The sequence below is a fragment of the Myodes glareolus genome, chromosome 15 (assembly GCF_982192425.1).
Source record: "Myodes glareolus chromosome 15, mMyoGla1.1, whole genome shotgun sequence".
Lineage (NCBI taxonomy): Eukaryota > Metazoa > Chordata > Mammalia > Rodentia > Cricetidae > Myodes > Myodes glareolus.
In genome coordinates this window covers 46,547,442-46,561,808 of record NC_142040.1, presented here as the reverse complement: position 1 = coordinate 46,561,808, position 14,367 = coordinate 46,547,442, and the positions used below count along the sequence as shown (strand labels likewise).

The 14,367-nt window shown below is 39.3% G+C and overlaps 2 protein-coding genes across 2 annotated transcripts in view; one reads left to right on the top strand and one right to left on the bottom strand.

The window, feature by feature from the left end:
* Positions 1-5,484, top strand: part of Ccdc152 (coiled-coil domain containing 152) — a 26,037-nt gene extending 20,553 nt beyond the window's left edge. The window contains exons 6-9 of the mRNA XM_048428388.3: positions 892-994; positions 2,171-2,298; positions 3,986-4,069; positions 4,353-5,484. Coding sequence (XP_048284345.3) covers positions 892-994; positions 2,171-2,298; positions 3,986-4,069; positions 4,353-4,475 — 438 coding nt within the window. The 3' untranslated portion in view covers positions 4,476-5,484. The remainder of the gene's footprint in view (positions 1-891; positions 995-2,170; positions 2,299-3,985; positions 4,070-4,352) is intronic.
* Positions 4,576-14,367, bottom strand: Selenop (selenoprotein P). Its single transcript, XM_048428374.3, has 5 exons — positions 14,168-14,367; positions 10,383-10,597; positions 9,289-9,501; positions 7,088-7,205; positions 4,576-5,967 (listed from the first exon to the last, which is right to left on the bottom strand). Exons 2-5 carry the CDS (start codon positions 10,583-10,585, stop codon positions 5,398-5,400), a joined length of 1,104 nt encoding a protein of 367 aa, XP_048284331.3. The 5' UTR covers positions 10,586-10,597; positions 14,168-14,367; the 3' UTR covers positions 4,576-5,397.

Below are 14,367 nucleotides of genomic sequence, written 5' to 3'. Positions count from 1 at the left end.
ATGGCTAGGAATGGGAATATATACACAGTCTGAGTGTGTGTGAGAGAGAATGTGGTGTGTGTTGTAGAAGAGTGTTTGTGTGAGAGTGTATGTGACTGAGTGTGTATGAGAGAGAGAGAGAGAGAGAGAGAGAGAGAGAGAGAGAGACGAACAAAGTAGAAGGGGTACAATACAATGTGGAGGAAAAAGGAGTCTCAAGGAAGTGGGGAGGAGGAACAGGAAAGGTAATGACAGCACATCAGTACTTTTGCTGCCACACCTAAGTACCTGACAAGAAATGGTTTAAAGAAGAAAAGTTTTCTTTAGGCACACAGTTTGGAGGGACACATGTGGTCACAGCAGAGAAACAACAAGGAACTGAGGCCACCGGTCACATCGCAGCCCCTGTCAGGAAGCAGATTTTGAGCAGAAAGTAGAGACAGGCTGCGAATCTCAAGATTTACCCCCAGCGATAAGCCTTTACACATTGTGTAAGTGCCTCCTAACAATTCCAAGATCTCTGAAAACAGGATTCCTGACTGGTGGTCAGGCATCTGAACACATGAGCATGTGGGGTTAGTCTACATTCACACCACAACAGGGAGGAAGTCAAACAAAATACGGCAAAATCTCTTACGCAGAATCTCGGTGTGTCTTCAGCAGAAGAGGGGCTGTCTTGAGAGAGGAAAAGAAACAACTGAGGGAGGGGACAGGAAATGGGTGCACATGTGAGCAGGATATCTATATACCTGTGATCTATATTTGTGAATAATAAAACTTGTTATTTTGTGTATAATTAAAAAGCACTGGATATGGTTGTATGCCAAAATTAATGTTAGCTGGGAATTTAACCTTTTTAATTATCAAAAATTATAACTATTACATTGAAAATGAATATATTTTAATGTCTAGGAATATAAGAACAGTATTTCAAAACTCATAAGTGAAATGAAAATCAAAGAGGAGGGACATAAAATTGAAATGAGCAAACTTTATCAGGATATGCTGAAAAAAGGTAACTTTACATTTTTAGTTTATTGAATTCTGACATATTGTGCAGCAATTTAAAGGTGCATATTATTTTTTCCAATAATAGTATTCTTGAATGAACACACCTTGATACATTTTAATTTAAGTTTTGTATATTTATGCAACATAAATATAATAGTTCTAAGTCTCATTCATATTTGCGATTAATTCTGCCTAATGTGAACCAATAGCTCCATTCCCTGTAACTAAGCGTTCGAATACATGAACCTATAGGGCCATTCTTATCCAAACCACACACCTCAAATGAATGTGCTCTGCACAGTCTAGGGTACCACATGCATGCAGATAATATGCTGTGAAGCCAGGTTTCCCATTCAAACCACACTTTAAAGTGATCTTGGGTAATGAGTCCATCTTGTACCTCTTGTTTCTTTCTCCTAAGATGGAGTCAGCACGTCTCTCAACAGTTCTCATTTGTTTTAACATCTGTACCTAGAAATGGCTATTTATGTGATGTTCTGCTTAGAGATAGCATCCTAAGAAAGGCCCCTCCATCTTAGGCTCATTCCCCCAAATTTGGTTAACAATTCTCTCACCTTTTGGATATAAAATGTTCCCCACTGGCTGTTTTCACAGTTGGTCCCCCATTGGTGCTGTTTGGGGAGATTGTGGAACCTTTAAGAGGTAGAGCCTACCTAGAAGAAGTGTGTCATGGGCAGGAAACCTTATGTTTACAGTCCAACCTGACTTTATATTATCTGTCTGCTTCCTGGTCCACTGAGACCAAGCAGCCACTGCAGGCTGCCAGGACCACAGACCTACTTGTGACATGTCTTTTCCACATGGTGGCTTGAATCTACTGATACTGTGAGCCAAAGCAAACCTTTCTTCCCCTAAGTTGCTTCTTGTCGGGTATTTTGTTACAGTGATGGGAAAAGCAATAGTTTCCCCCTAAGTTGCCAACACTTTGCATGTTCATCCTGCACCATCCCAATCACAGCTATAACTAATGGCTGCCTCCTAGCCCAAAGCAGAAATTCTGTGAAAACAGAGGACACACGTATTCTGTATGGATGTTTAGGATAATGCCTGGTACACATATAATCAATAAACATGCTGAATAAACAAATGAAAAGATTAATAAATGTAAGCACATAACTTTGAAATGTTAAATAAATAAATTTATTTTTGTTTTACTTAGTTGAATTAAATGAAGAAAAGCACAAAGAACTAATGATAAAGAAGGAGATGGAGATATCAGAGTTAAATGAAAAGTTAAGAATTCAAGAGAAGGAAAAGCAAAATGAAATACTCAAACTACATCTAGAAGTAAGTGCTTGCAAGTCTGCTAAACAGAAGTGTGTTCCTTAGTCTAAACCACGCTTTGTCTCTTATTGCAATGACATCGATTTCAGGACCAGATAGAACCTTCTAAGAACACTCCACACATTCTCATACTCTAGCAAGAGCAACGCTCAGTTAGCAGGCTATCAGTCATATGATTGATCAAAAGAAGGTCCTAACTTCCAGGAAGGACATTGCTTCCTCAGGAGTTAGCTGTTTTACAATCTACTCCACACAGGAGGCGCACAGCCACCATGGCGGCATGGAAAGAGTACAACAAATTCTTGGCATTTCTCTCTCCCCAGAAGAAATCATGGAACCCTTTTGTTTTATATGGGATCAAAGCAGACAAATTTCCCTAATATATTTCTAGGAAAACATACATTCTAGAGACAAACCAAATTTCTTTGAAACATTTGTAAATGTACTTTAAATAAGTGTGTCATAAGTTTTGTAGCTTCTTTCTTTTCAATGAACTATTCCACTACATGTCAGAATCTCACAGATACTGATGTGTTAACAAAGTATTTGTCTTTTGCATTCTTTTCTAAATTCTACCAACCTCTTCTTCCAGTATTATGCCATGACTTCCACCCATCTCTACTTTGACATTACATTATGCAAAAATTCACAGATCTTAATTAAAATAATTTACTATTTATTTCCCAGGAACTTTGCTATGCCTAGGGTGCTTGATGGGTATCTATAGGTAACATCTTGGGGCAGAAAGGGTTACACTGCTTCAGAGGGATTTTGCTATTGCTGTTGCTGCCACTGTGCTGTTATACAGCTGCTGACGGGGTCACCTCTGCCTCCTAGCCTAGTGTGTCCACAGAGAGGGCTGGATTGCCAACTGAAATACAGCGGGTCTTATTTCAAGATGTACTCCCAACTTACCATCTCTCAGTTAGGAATTTTCATTTTATTTGCTATCTGGGATGTGCCAATGGACTAGTCTGATTATACTATTTGACTAGTACTCGGATGTCTTTGTGTATCGCCATTATAACTTCAGTTCTCTCCTAAGACCAGAGCACAATCTCATGGAAAGCTTATCTAGTTTTCTGAGAGGCCACTACGGTTCATCTAAAAGGAAGAGCTATAGTGGAACATTGTGCTTTAAAAATGGCTTATAAGAATAGGCTATACAAATCTATTAATTTGACTCAATTTAATCCAAAAAAAAAAAAAAAACAACTGAATTGACTAACTCACATCCAATTTCTAACATTTTACTTCAAAGTTTGAAAGACCTGTGAGCTTTTCTCCTGAGACTGTGGATTACAGGATTTTCCTGACAAAAGCACAGCAGTGGTGATGGGAAACATTTTCTACTCGGAGATCAGGAGTATGCCTCACATGGAATGGGGGAGAGCAATGATGTTTAGAGGAAAAGTACCGTGATGCCTCTAGAGGTAGTGCCCAGGCTTTTGACCCTCTTATACAGCCCCCAAGCAATTTTAACCCACCATCTAGGTGAATCTTGTTTGGATGGTCTTTGTTCTTTTTTCAAATTGTTTCATAAAGACTTTTCTATCTGCTATATAGAGTGTGTTCAGTTACAAAATATATAGCAAAGGATGTTGCTGGTATACTTTTTCTGTAGAAACATTGTTTCTGAGTATTGAACTACAACAGCCTTAATAACTTTCTCTTTTTGAATTTGGTTCAGTTTGACACAAAACTAGCAAGAGTTCAAACTAAATCAAAGTCGTATCCGGATGCTACTATTTTGCCACAGAGTATCTACAGAAGGGTATGTGCATTTTGTCCCATGACTCTGTCGTCAATAAATTAATTGCATCAATGTGTTCCTATGAACATTTATTTCCTAATGTTTATTTTAAATATAGTAAATTAGTTTTGTATCCTTATACCATTTTTCCCTTTCAATCACACAAAAGTGAAGCTACAGGCTTTCAAAGTAAGATAGTCTTAAAAATACAAGCCTCAAGTGTGTTTTGACTGATGTTTTGTCTTTCTTTATACTTAATCTTACTTCTAAATTGCAATGACAGTCTTTCTTCTGCTTCATTTAGAAGCTTCAACATCTTCAAGAGGAAAAGAGCAAAGAGATTGCAAGTCTCCAGAACACTATTCGAGACCTGGAGCGGCGTCTCGCGGCTGCCAAAAACTCCCACCTCACTCGGGGACGGTTTTGAGCAGAGCACCTTATGGATTGGCTACAACTTAGTTTCTTTAAAGGCATTAAAATTCACTTTTATTTTCAATGTGAGCATGCTAAATAATAAAGACACACACTTTTAAGCTTTTTAAAATTGCATTTATTTAGATAAATCCGTACTGTGCCCAATTCTGTACTGCATTCTTGCTTATTGGTATTAGCCATAAAAGAGTTCAGGTTCATAGGGCTGAGTTTCTCTATTGAACCATCATTGATTATGGGAATACTGTCTTAAGCAGTATGCAGATTACCAACATACTTTTCTTTCGTTATGTCTTTCAAGACAGTCACTCACAGTTCAGAAGAACAATACAACACAGGATGAAGAAAACAGGATACACAAATGTATGTAGTGAAAGTCAAGCTAGTATAAAAAGATAAGAAGATATTCAAAATGCAGTCTGTTAAAGACTTAATTGGTTAAAATGGAAGTTTAAAAAGATAAAGGTTCCTATTGTTTTGAGAGTTTAAGTAAAGGAAAAAACTGGAAAATGTGTCTTTGTTGTTCTTCCTCCATTCTAAATTACGAGCTATCCAACAGAAACCCCTAGGTCATAGTTTATGTTTCTGTTCTCATCAATGTAATTAGAACACGGGAAAAAGAAAAAGAAAGACATATTAACCAAAAGCTGCAATCACTTTTTAGTTACCCCATAATACAAATCTGATTTAGGTCAAAATTTCCATGGCATCAAATTTTAAATTTAGTAGCAAATATGATAAATTTCTTCATGTTTGCACAAATCCAATTCCTACTTTTAGTTCACTGATTAAAAAAAATGGGTTGCAAAATTTCTAGAAATGAAATTGTCTCTTTAGATTGACTTAGGGAGCATACAATTTATTTTAAATATTTAGTTTGAACGTCATTTTCACTTTTTGGCCTTATTATTTCAGCTTCAGGTGGTGCCAATTTCTGTGGGGTTTAGTGGCTGACTCTGTCAGGCAGCAGGAGGTGATCGACATTGACAAGACTCAATGACTTTCTCCTCCGCAAAAAGCCCCTGTCAGCTACATAAAGATGGGAGGTTTTCGGCGCACTGTCAAGTGATTGCAGACCCTGACTTCTCAAATATGAGATGGCGGCAGTGGCAGCAGCAGCTATTGGTGGTTGTCCCTGACTCCTTAGACAACGTACATAGGAGCTGGTTTACACACCCCTTCCGACAAAGCTTCCTTTGAGCAAGTGAAAGCTGTACACCTTCACTTGCCTGCATGTCTCAGCTCTCCAAGTGACCCTGCCTGTGCTGGCCCCTGTGCTTATGGCGATGGTGTAGGCCTGAAGGAGGCAAAGGTGACTCCATGTCTAGTGCTCCTGGTTGCTGGTTCTCTGACAGCTCGCTGCTCACGAGATGCTCGTGCCCATGCTTATGATGGTGTTTGTGGTGGTGATGTGTTTTGGTGGGCTCCGCTGATCCACCCACAGCAGCTAAGGACACGTTTTTACAGAAGTCTTCATCTTCGAGACTCTGGAACAAATTTACAGATCACTTATTAACAAGCTCATAGATTTACCTTGAGTGCATAAAAAAGTTAGGTGTAGAGGCATTATTTATGTTATTCCAGCAAGTTAATTAGGACACAGTTAACAGTATATTGATGAAATACAGTATATTACTATAATACAGTATATTAATATGTGTGTATATAATATATATACAGTATATGTGATATGTGCATATAATATATAAATATTAATTAATTTTATATATTGGTGCTTATGTGCATAATAGTTGTGTTTATATTATATGCATATATCACATATACTGTATATATTATATATGCATATTAATATATAGTTATTGTATTATATTAATATACTATATCTATATAGTATATAAAATATAATACAGTATATTAATAAAAAAGAGCCTGCCCTTGGTCTCAATGTCTACATTTTTTATTAAAGGTTTAAAGAAGCCAAACTACTGTATTTCTCTCCGTAAAATCAAAACTAAACTGACTGAAAAACTTACGTTGTAGTGAAGTCAGCCAAACATGGAATCCTGACGTCAGTAACTTTTCATGCCTGTCATCAAATCTAGTCTTTTTTCTAAGCAAACTGGCTTCTTTGTAACCACTCAAAAATGCCAGTTAAAAACTGGCAGCTTTTCATTCTGCAATATGTGTGAGAAAATGTTTTTAATTTCACCAAAGCTTTGGTAATCTTTACACAGTTCTGTCGGGTAAAAATAGCATCATGGCCTACTTTAATTGACAGCGTATCTGCACTGGTACCCTCAGAGGCCAGGAGAGGGCACCGCGTCCCCTGGAACTGGCCTGGGGGGAGGGGAGCTCTGAGCTGCCAGGTCGGTGCTGGGGACTGAACAAAGGTTCTCTGCAAAAGCAGCCAGTGTTCTTAACCACTGAGCCATCTCTCCAGCCGTGATTTGTTTGCTTGTTTGTCTCTAAAGCCTTTCAAGATGAAGGAGCAATATATGTCTTGCAAATATGTTTTAAAGAGTGTTACATGACAGAAAATGTGTGTTTAAGATTTTCTTACATAATTGATGATAGATCACTTATTTAGGTAGATTTTTAAAGTTTTCTCCTTATCCCCCAGTAAAAACAACTGAGAAAAATACCTACCGTGAGAGAGCAGTTTCCACACTTATTCTCACAGTAAGCGATCTTAATGGCTTCTTCAACATATGGGAACGTGAGGAAGGAATAGGGCAAGCCAAGGTGATACACAAGACGGCCACATCTAAAAGGCAAATAGCGATGTTAACTACTTTACTCTCTGTGGTGTGACCCTACTCAGACTAGACTGTATTAGGTATTACATGCTAAGCCCCTTCCATGCCTTTAATAAATTTCCTTGATTGGAATATATAATTGAGTTCCCAGGCAATATACCAGGTAAGGTTATGGCAGGATTAATGATCCTAATTTTATTATTTTGAAATGCTATAAATGTCATTAAAATAATTTTTAGAAAGTGTGTAATGACTATGACTTAGTCAAATACCTTTTAATTAGCATATATTCTGCCAAAGACTAACTACGGGAGCTTTTCATAACTGCTCAGGCAAGACAGATTCCACAAAAACAGAAATCATTGCATAACAAAGACACTGTGGAAGTTTTGGGCAGTGTCTTCTTTATTAATTTGTAGGGTGGGAAACAAACCCGAGCCTTACATATCCTATTATGTGCTCTGCCAGGGATCTATATCACCAGCCCTTAAGTTGAGAGAGATTCTCATAGTGAACTCATGGTGAAGTCTAAGCTAGCCTGAAACGCATGTCTATTGAATGTCACACATGCTGGCATTGCAGGTATATAGCACATGCGTGCACTATGCTCAGTAGCTCATTTATCCCAAGGAACATAGCTGAGATAAGAACATTTTCAGTCCAATAAAATAACTAGAATTACAATTCGACATTCTCCAAAATGAAAAGGTTGAAATGTCTACTTTTACTGACATATCATCCAAAATATCATCTTTTTAGTTGTACTTTACAACTGACTAGAAGTTTAGGGGGCAAAAGGAGTGAAGTAAAGCTGAAAAGATATTTAATATGAGACAAAGTAAGGACTCAGCTCAGGCAGAACCAGAAGGAAGCAAGCATCAACTAAGAATGCTTTCCAGAAGACAACATTTGTATTGAAAGTCTCTCGAAATATCAATGTTTTATTTGATCATAGATTACAAAATAAATTCATAGAGATCATGTTAAAAGCAATTTCCATGCTCAGCTAAGAAATACAAGCATACGACCATAAATTGTAAATTAATCTAGACAGAAACAGGTATGGACTACAAAGTATGATTATTAATCTGCACAATATTTAAAATTATATCTGTTATGCAAATGAATTCCTGCATTTGTTTAAGACAGGGAAATGTACAGTCAGTTTCCTGTAACTACCTATTGGAATGGTGGACTCATTTTTAACTCAAAATATATAAAATATAAAAACCAAACCTTCAATAATTTGAAACTGAATACTTGATATAAAACAAAGACAAATGCTTAATTTTAAATACTTTATTACTAAATACAAATCAGAAAATAAACACATGAGAAAGAACGTTTTTGCAAAAATTTAGAGGAAAAGTGACAAGAAAGTCACTTGAGAGACTGATTATGAAGGCACGGTAGATAAATGCAAGACTTAGAGTTTGGTGAATGACAAGAAGTTCCAAACTGCCTGTTAGACTTTTCTGAAGGGTATATGACAGCAATGCCATCACACATGATCATGTGTGTGATGTTCTGCAACACTACATAGATAAAGGGTAAGGGCTGGAGGCAGAATGTAGTAGTATTGGATTGTGTCCTCTGGTGCCGGCCTCTCTCCCTCCAAGAAAACTCACAGAAAGGTCAAAGCTTAAGGAATAGGTTTTAAAAGAATGTAATTGACTCCTATTTGAGTCATGGAAGTTAAGATGCTTATGGCGATAACTGTGGGAGAGATATCTGGGTTTGTACTTACTTCAGTTCACTAGGATATATGTGGTATGGTCAGAGAATAGATGAGGTCAGTTTACAGACTGTCTAGTGGGGAGAGAAGGAAAACTAAACCACTCTGAATAACACGGGCATGTTAATAGGAAGGACGAAGGAAGAAGAATGAGGAGGGGGTGGGGATGGGAGAGAAGAAGAAAGCTGTGGAGAAAAACACGGCAGAACAATGTCAGAAGGATCAAAACCGAAAGTGTTCCCAACAGCAAGGAATCACATGAGACGAAAACTGAACTGTGGCGCAGGGCAGTGAAGAACGCCACTGTGAATTTTTAAAGGAAATAATAGCTCGTAAGAGTCTGGGAGGGTGCTCACCTGTCGTATATGAGGAAGTCATCTTTGTTTCCATTTAGGAGAGTCCAGACATCTGTTTGATGTTCTTCCTGTCGGTAAACAGCAATCTGGGCTGACACCTGCTTTTTCAGGTGGATGTGTTTGAGTTGAGAAGGGGACCCTTGGTGGTTAACAACAATGTAGGAAATGTTAGAATATCCCTGCTGTTCTAGCTTCAGTCGCAGGTCTTCCAGTCTAGGGGAAAACACACAAAACGAACAATGACATTTAGTTTGTTTGTTTGTTTGTTCTGCCTTCCACATTCATTTTATTTTCTGTGAAGCTCTTATTATTTTTAAGTGATTGTAATTTTTCTATGTGTTGTAAAACTGAACCTTTCACCTTTATTTAAAACTTGAAGCTTTTTTTTTATGTTTTTCTGTGTAGCCCTAACTGTCCTGGAACTCATTCTGCAAACCAGGCTGGCCTCGACCTCAGAGATCCGCCTGCCTCTGCCTCCCGAGTGCTGAGATTAAAGATGTGCGCCATGACCACCCGGCTAAAACTTGAAGCTTTATACTAAATGCTTTCATGAACATGAGTCCCGAATTAGTAAATATTTAAATTTGCCTTGCAGATATATAGAACATTGTGCAATTAATATTTGATGGGTGACTCAACCTGTATTTTTGACTTATGATTGTTAAGTGAAGCAAAACCTTCTATTACAATCCTAGTGTTTGGTGTCTGTGCTGGCAGCCTTCCTCTGCCTCTTATATTGAACTTTTGCTCTAATAGGAGTGAATTTTACATGGGTAAACCATACTGAGAAGTTACAAAATGTAGGAACACAAAAAGGGAAATGTATTCAAAGCCCAGGAATACTACAGTAAATATTTTGGTAGTATTGTATATATCCATGTGGGGTGTGTGTGTGTGTGTGTGTCTGTCTGTCTGTCTGTCTGTCTGTCTGTCTTCCTGGTCTTTTCATCAAATTTGTGTTGTATAAACATACACATCTACAAAAGCATTATTTAATAATTACATTATTTCTATTTTTATTACATTTTACATACATTTGTTTGTATTTAATAGCCTTTCCCTAAAGATATTCCAAACCTTTGAAGACTGCTTACCTGGATGCCTGCAAAAGGCACAGGTATCAGCTGGCTTGCAGAAGAGCAACCACGGTCACTGTGCCCTCAGAGTTTAGCATTGGATTTTCATCTCCTATCTTCCAGGCTGGAGGTTGCTTACAAACAGGGCTTTGGCCTTGGCTCTCTGCCCCTCCATAGGGGAGGAGACAGAGAGCCAGGGCTAGCCCTAGGCTTCTCCACATTGTGGCGTTGTCCTATAAAACAGAGAATGAACTTCATCAATAACTTCATAGTCATTGCTATGCATTTCTCTAAACACAGTAGGTACGATCCTACTAACTAAAACCCAGCCTATGGGTTCTGTCTTCATCTTGTTGCGCTCAGTATTCCGTTGCCGTGAACCTCCTTCCACTAAACTTTCCTGGGAAGAGGAAAGTGCCAGCAAAAAGGCCGAGGAGTGGCCAAACAAATCAGCTAGCTCTCTGTAGCACGACACTGCAATTAGCACGCTTATGGAAATGTGCCTGATGGACAGCCGGGCACTTCTCTAGGAGAAGACACCTATTTAATGCAGTCATATCCACTCTGCAAACACATTCTGACTTTTCATTTGAGATGCACTAAATTCTGATTGCTTTGTTCTGTCCTCTGTCAATCTAGCAAATGTTAGAAGGGAATTCTACACAAGGCTAAAAAGAGCCAGCACAGAAAGAGATGTGAAAAAGAAAGGGTATGGTGGTGGAGTCAGGGCACAGTGTGAGTGTGGCTCATAATGGCCCTTGATCTTCTTGCATGAAATTTTCCTGGAAAGTCCCAGGCAAAAGGCAAAGAGCAAATTATGACATCAAGTTCAAGCCTTCCACATTTATAAACACCTTGGGTACATTCAATATTTTTGCCTTGTTAGTTCTCCATGTCTAGTTACATGATAATATAGGATTTGAATCTCTTCAAATATAAAGACTATCTGCTTTGATATTACCACCATATATAATTTAAATACACCAAGAAAGGAAAATCTTGGCCAAGGAGAAACACTACAAGTCATTGTCCTTGCCCCATCTTAGACTCGTTTCTGTTTCTAATGCCTGCCTTCATGAAGCTCCGACAACTAGATAGAACATTTGCAGATGGAAAGATGCCCCCTTACCCAGGAATTTTAAAATATTAGTTAAAATATTATAAAAATATTAAGTACCTGAACAGAAATAGCCCCCAAACTAGGGGCCACTTCTCTCAGATATTTTTTGGCTTTTTGAGAAAGGGTTTTTCTGTAGTTTTGAAGCCTGTCCTAGAACTTACTCTGTAGACCAAACTGGCCTCAAACTCACAGAGATCTGTCTGCCTCTGCCTCCCAAGTGCTGGTATTAAAGGCATGTGCCACCACCGCCCGACTCTCTCAGAACTTTTTATGGTAAATTTAGAGACATGATGAAAATGTGCAAAAATAATTTTAAAAAAAGATCCACACAGCAGAGTCATGTTGATAAAAGAACAAAAGAAGTCAGGTGTGGGGGTCCATGCCTGTAAAGGTAACACCGAAAACACTGAGGCGGAAGAATGCCTCTGAATTCAAGAATAGTCTGACTTCAGGGTAAATTCCAGGCCTGTCTGGAGAAAATATGCCTCAAGGTATTCAGTTCTTCTGAATACATACGTAGCTAGCTTCAGCAGCACAACTACAGTTCCAGCATTTGGGAAACTGAGGCAGAAGAATTTCAAATTAGAAGCCAGACTCAGGCATGTAGTGAGACTGCCCTCTCCAAGAAAAATCTGGCCTAAGAGGCTCACTAAAGAAGGGGGGGGGGCAGGTGTAAAGTGGCACACACCTTTAATCCCAGCTTTCAAGAGACAGAAGCAGGCAGATCTCTGAGTTTGAGACTGACCTGTTCTATATAGTGAGTGCCAGGACTGTCAGAACTACATGTGAGGCCCTGTCTTGAAAAAACAAACAAAAAAGAAAGAATGAAAGAAAGGAAGGAGAGCTGGGTCTGGTGTGCTCATCTTTAATCTCAGCTCTCGGGAAGTAGAGGCAAGTGGATCTCTGTGTGTTCGAGGCCAACTAGGTCTACACACAACAAGTTCCAGGCCAGCCAGGGTCACAGGGTAAGGCCCTGTCAGAGAGAGAGAGAGAGAGAGAGAGAGAGAGAGAGAGAGAGAGAGAGGAGGGAGAACACTTTTAACTCCGTCTTGGCTATTTGTACTAACACATTTTTAATTCTGACAATTAATTAGGGAAATTCCTATAGGTTGGTATTTTCAATAATAATGGGTTTATTCTTATATTGGTCAGTTACTCAGTTTTTCTAGAACTATAAAGCCAAAACAGTGCTAAGCACGCTTACATACGCCAGTTGCGCCTGGGAAGATTATACCCTTCCTGCAGCTGTGGCAACTATGGCTCAGAGAGACTGCAGGTGCCTTGTCTACGACCACACAGATAACAGTCCACAAAAGCAGGTTCATATTGATTCTGCCCAGTCCAAAGTAGGGTCTCTCCGCCACTGGAGTACATTGATATTTTTTAAATGTTTCACCTTGCAATAACTAGAGCAGCCAGTTTTCTATGTGCTCTGGGACAGTAAAGTGAGCATCAAAACAAGTCGTTCAGCTTCTTAATAGGAAATCTAGCTTGTCCATATTTCTTAAACGAAGAAATATGCAAGCCTCTGGGTCCAATCTCTAGCACACACACCTCTCAAAAAAGTAAATTAAATTCAGTCGTTACAGAATCGCCAGCATGAAGATGGCCCTTGATAGTCTACCATGAAATAGACCGCTCAATGGCAGACATGAGTGAGGAAATGATTTCCCTCACCTATATTTCTAATGAAAAGAATTATCTGAGTAAATTGGGAGCATGGGGACCTTGGGGGAGGGTTGAAGGGGAGAGGAGAGGCAGGGAGGGGAGCAGAGAAAAATGTAGAGCTCAATAAATCAATAAAATATAAAAAAAAGAATTATTTAGTGTGAAAGGAGAAACTAAAGAGGCTGGATTTCCATTGGCAGATTTCCCTGTTATAATCAATAGGCTGCTCAACATTGCTTAAAGTTGTTTTTGTAGAATAAACTTTGCACTTTAACTGTCAAGGAGCTATGTAAAAGAATGGGGGTAAATAAAGTTAGATACAGTGACAACGGGGTAGTAGTTACAATCTTCAGTGCCTTTCACTCTTAGTCTGTACACTAAAAGGGAAATACGCACACTCCTTGCCCCACAGCCTCTCTCTCTGAACTTCCGACCAAAAGCACTTCAAAGCCCCTCGCCCACCTAAGGGCTCCCATTCCCGACTTAAACTCAAAAGCTACCCACGGACCACCTGTGGCACAGCCGGACCTTCTCTAAAGCTGACCACTTCTGTGCTGTGGGTGGAGCCTGCTCCCTCCCTACTCTTTTTCTGAAACTGCTCGCGATTTCCCCGGACCCCTCTAAAGTACCGAGGGCTGGGCGTCTTTCCGTCTCTGTTTTTGAAATCCATTAGCTTTTCCTCGTTTGCCCTCGCTCTACCCTTCAGTGGAAAAACTGAGATTGAATCAAATAATATTGCCCACACAACACCACACTCCTGCAGAGAGAAAAGACCGCCACTCCTTTCTCCAGCTCCCCCTGGGCACAGCACCTTAAAAGACAGAAATCAACAAAAAGCGCTAACTGTGCTCCCCAGACACTTTACCTACCACACCCAAATTCTTGTTCATTTTTTAAAAAATCTTTTTAAATGTCTTTTTCCAATCTTTTTACAAAGCCTATTGTGAAGGGGAGGAAAGGACTTTATCGGTCTCAGAAAACATTTCCCAAACTAAAAGAATCAAGTCCTACTTACGCAACCCCTTCGGACTAGTTTGCTTCCTCTCGCTCTCTTTGCTCTAGCAGGGCAGCTCCACAAAGCCAGTGCCTGACACTGACATTTATAGCCCTGTTGTTTACTTCACCCTCTGAGGTGCAGTCCAAAGTTCAGCGCTCCCTCTCGCAGCGACCTTGCAAGCGCAGCAAGCCCCTGAACAGATTCTGGTCACCGCCATC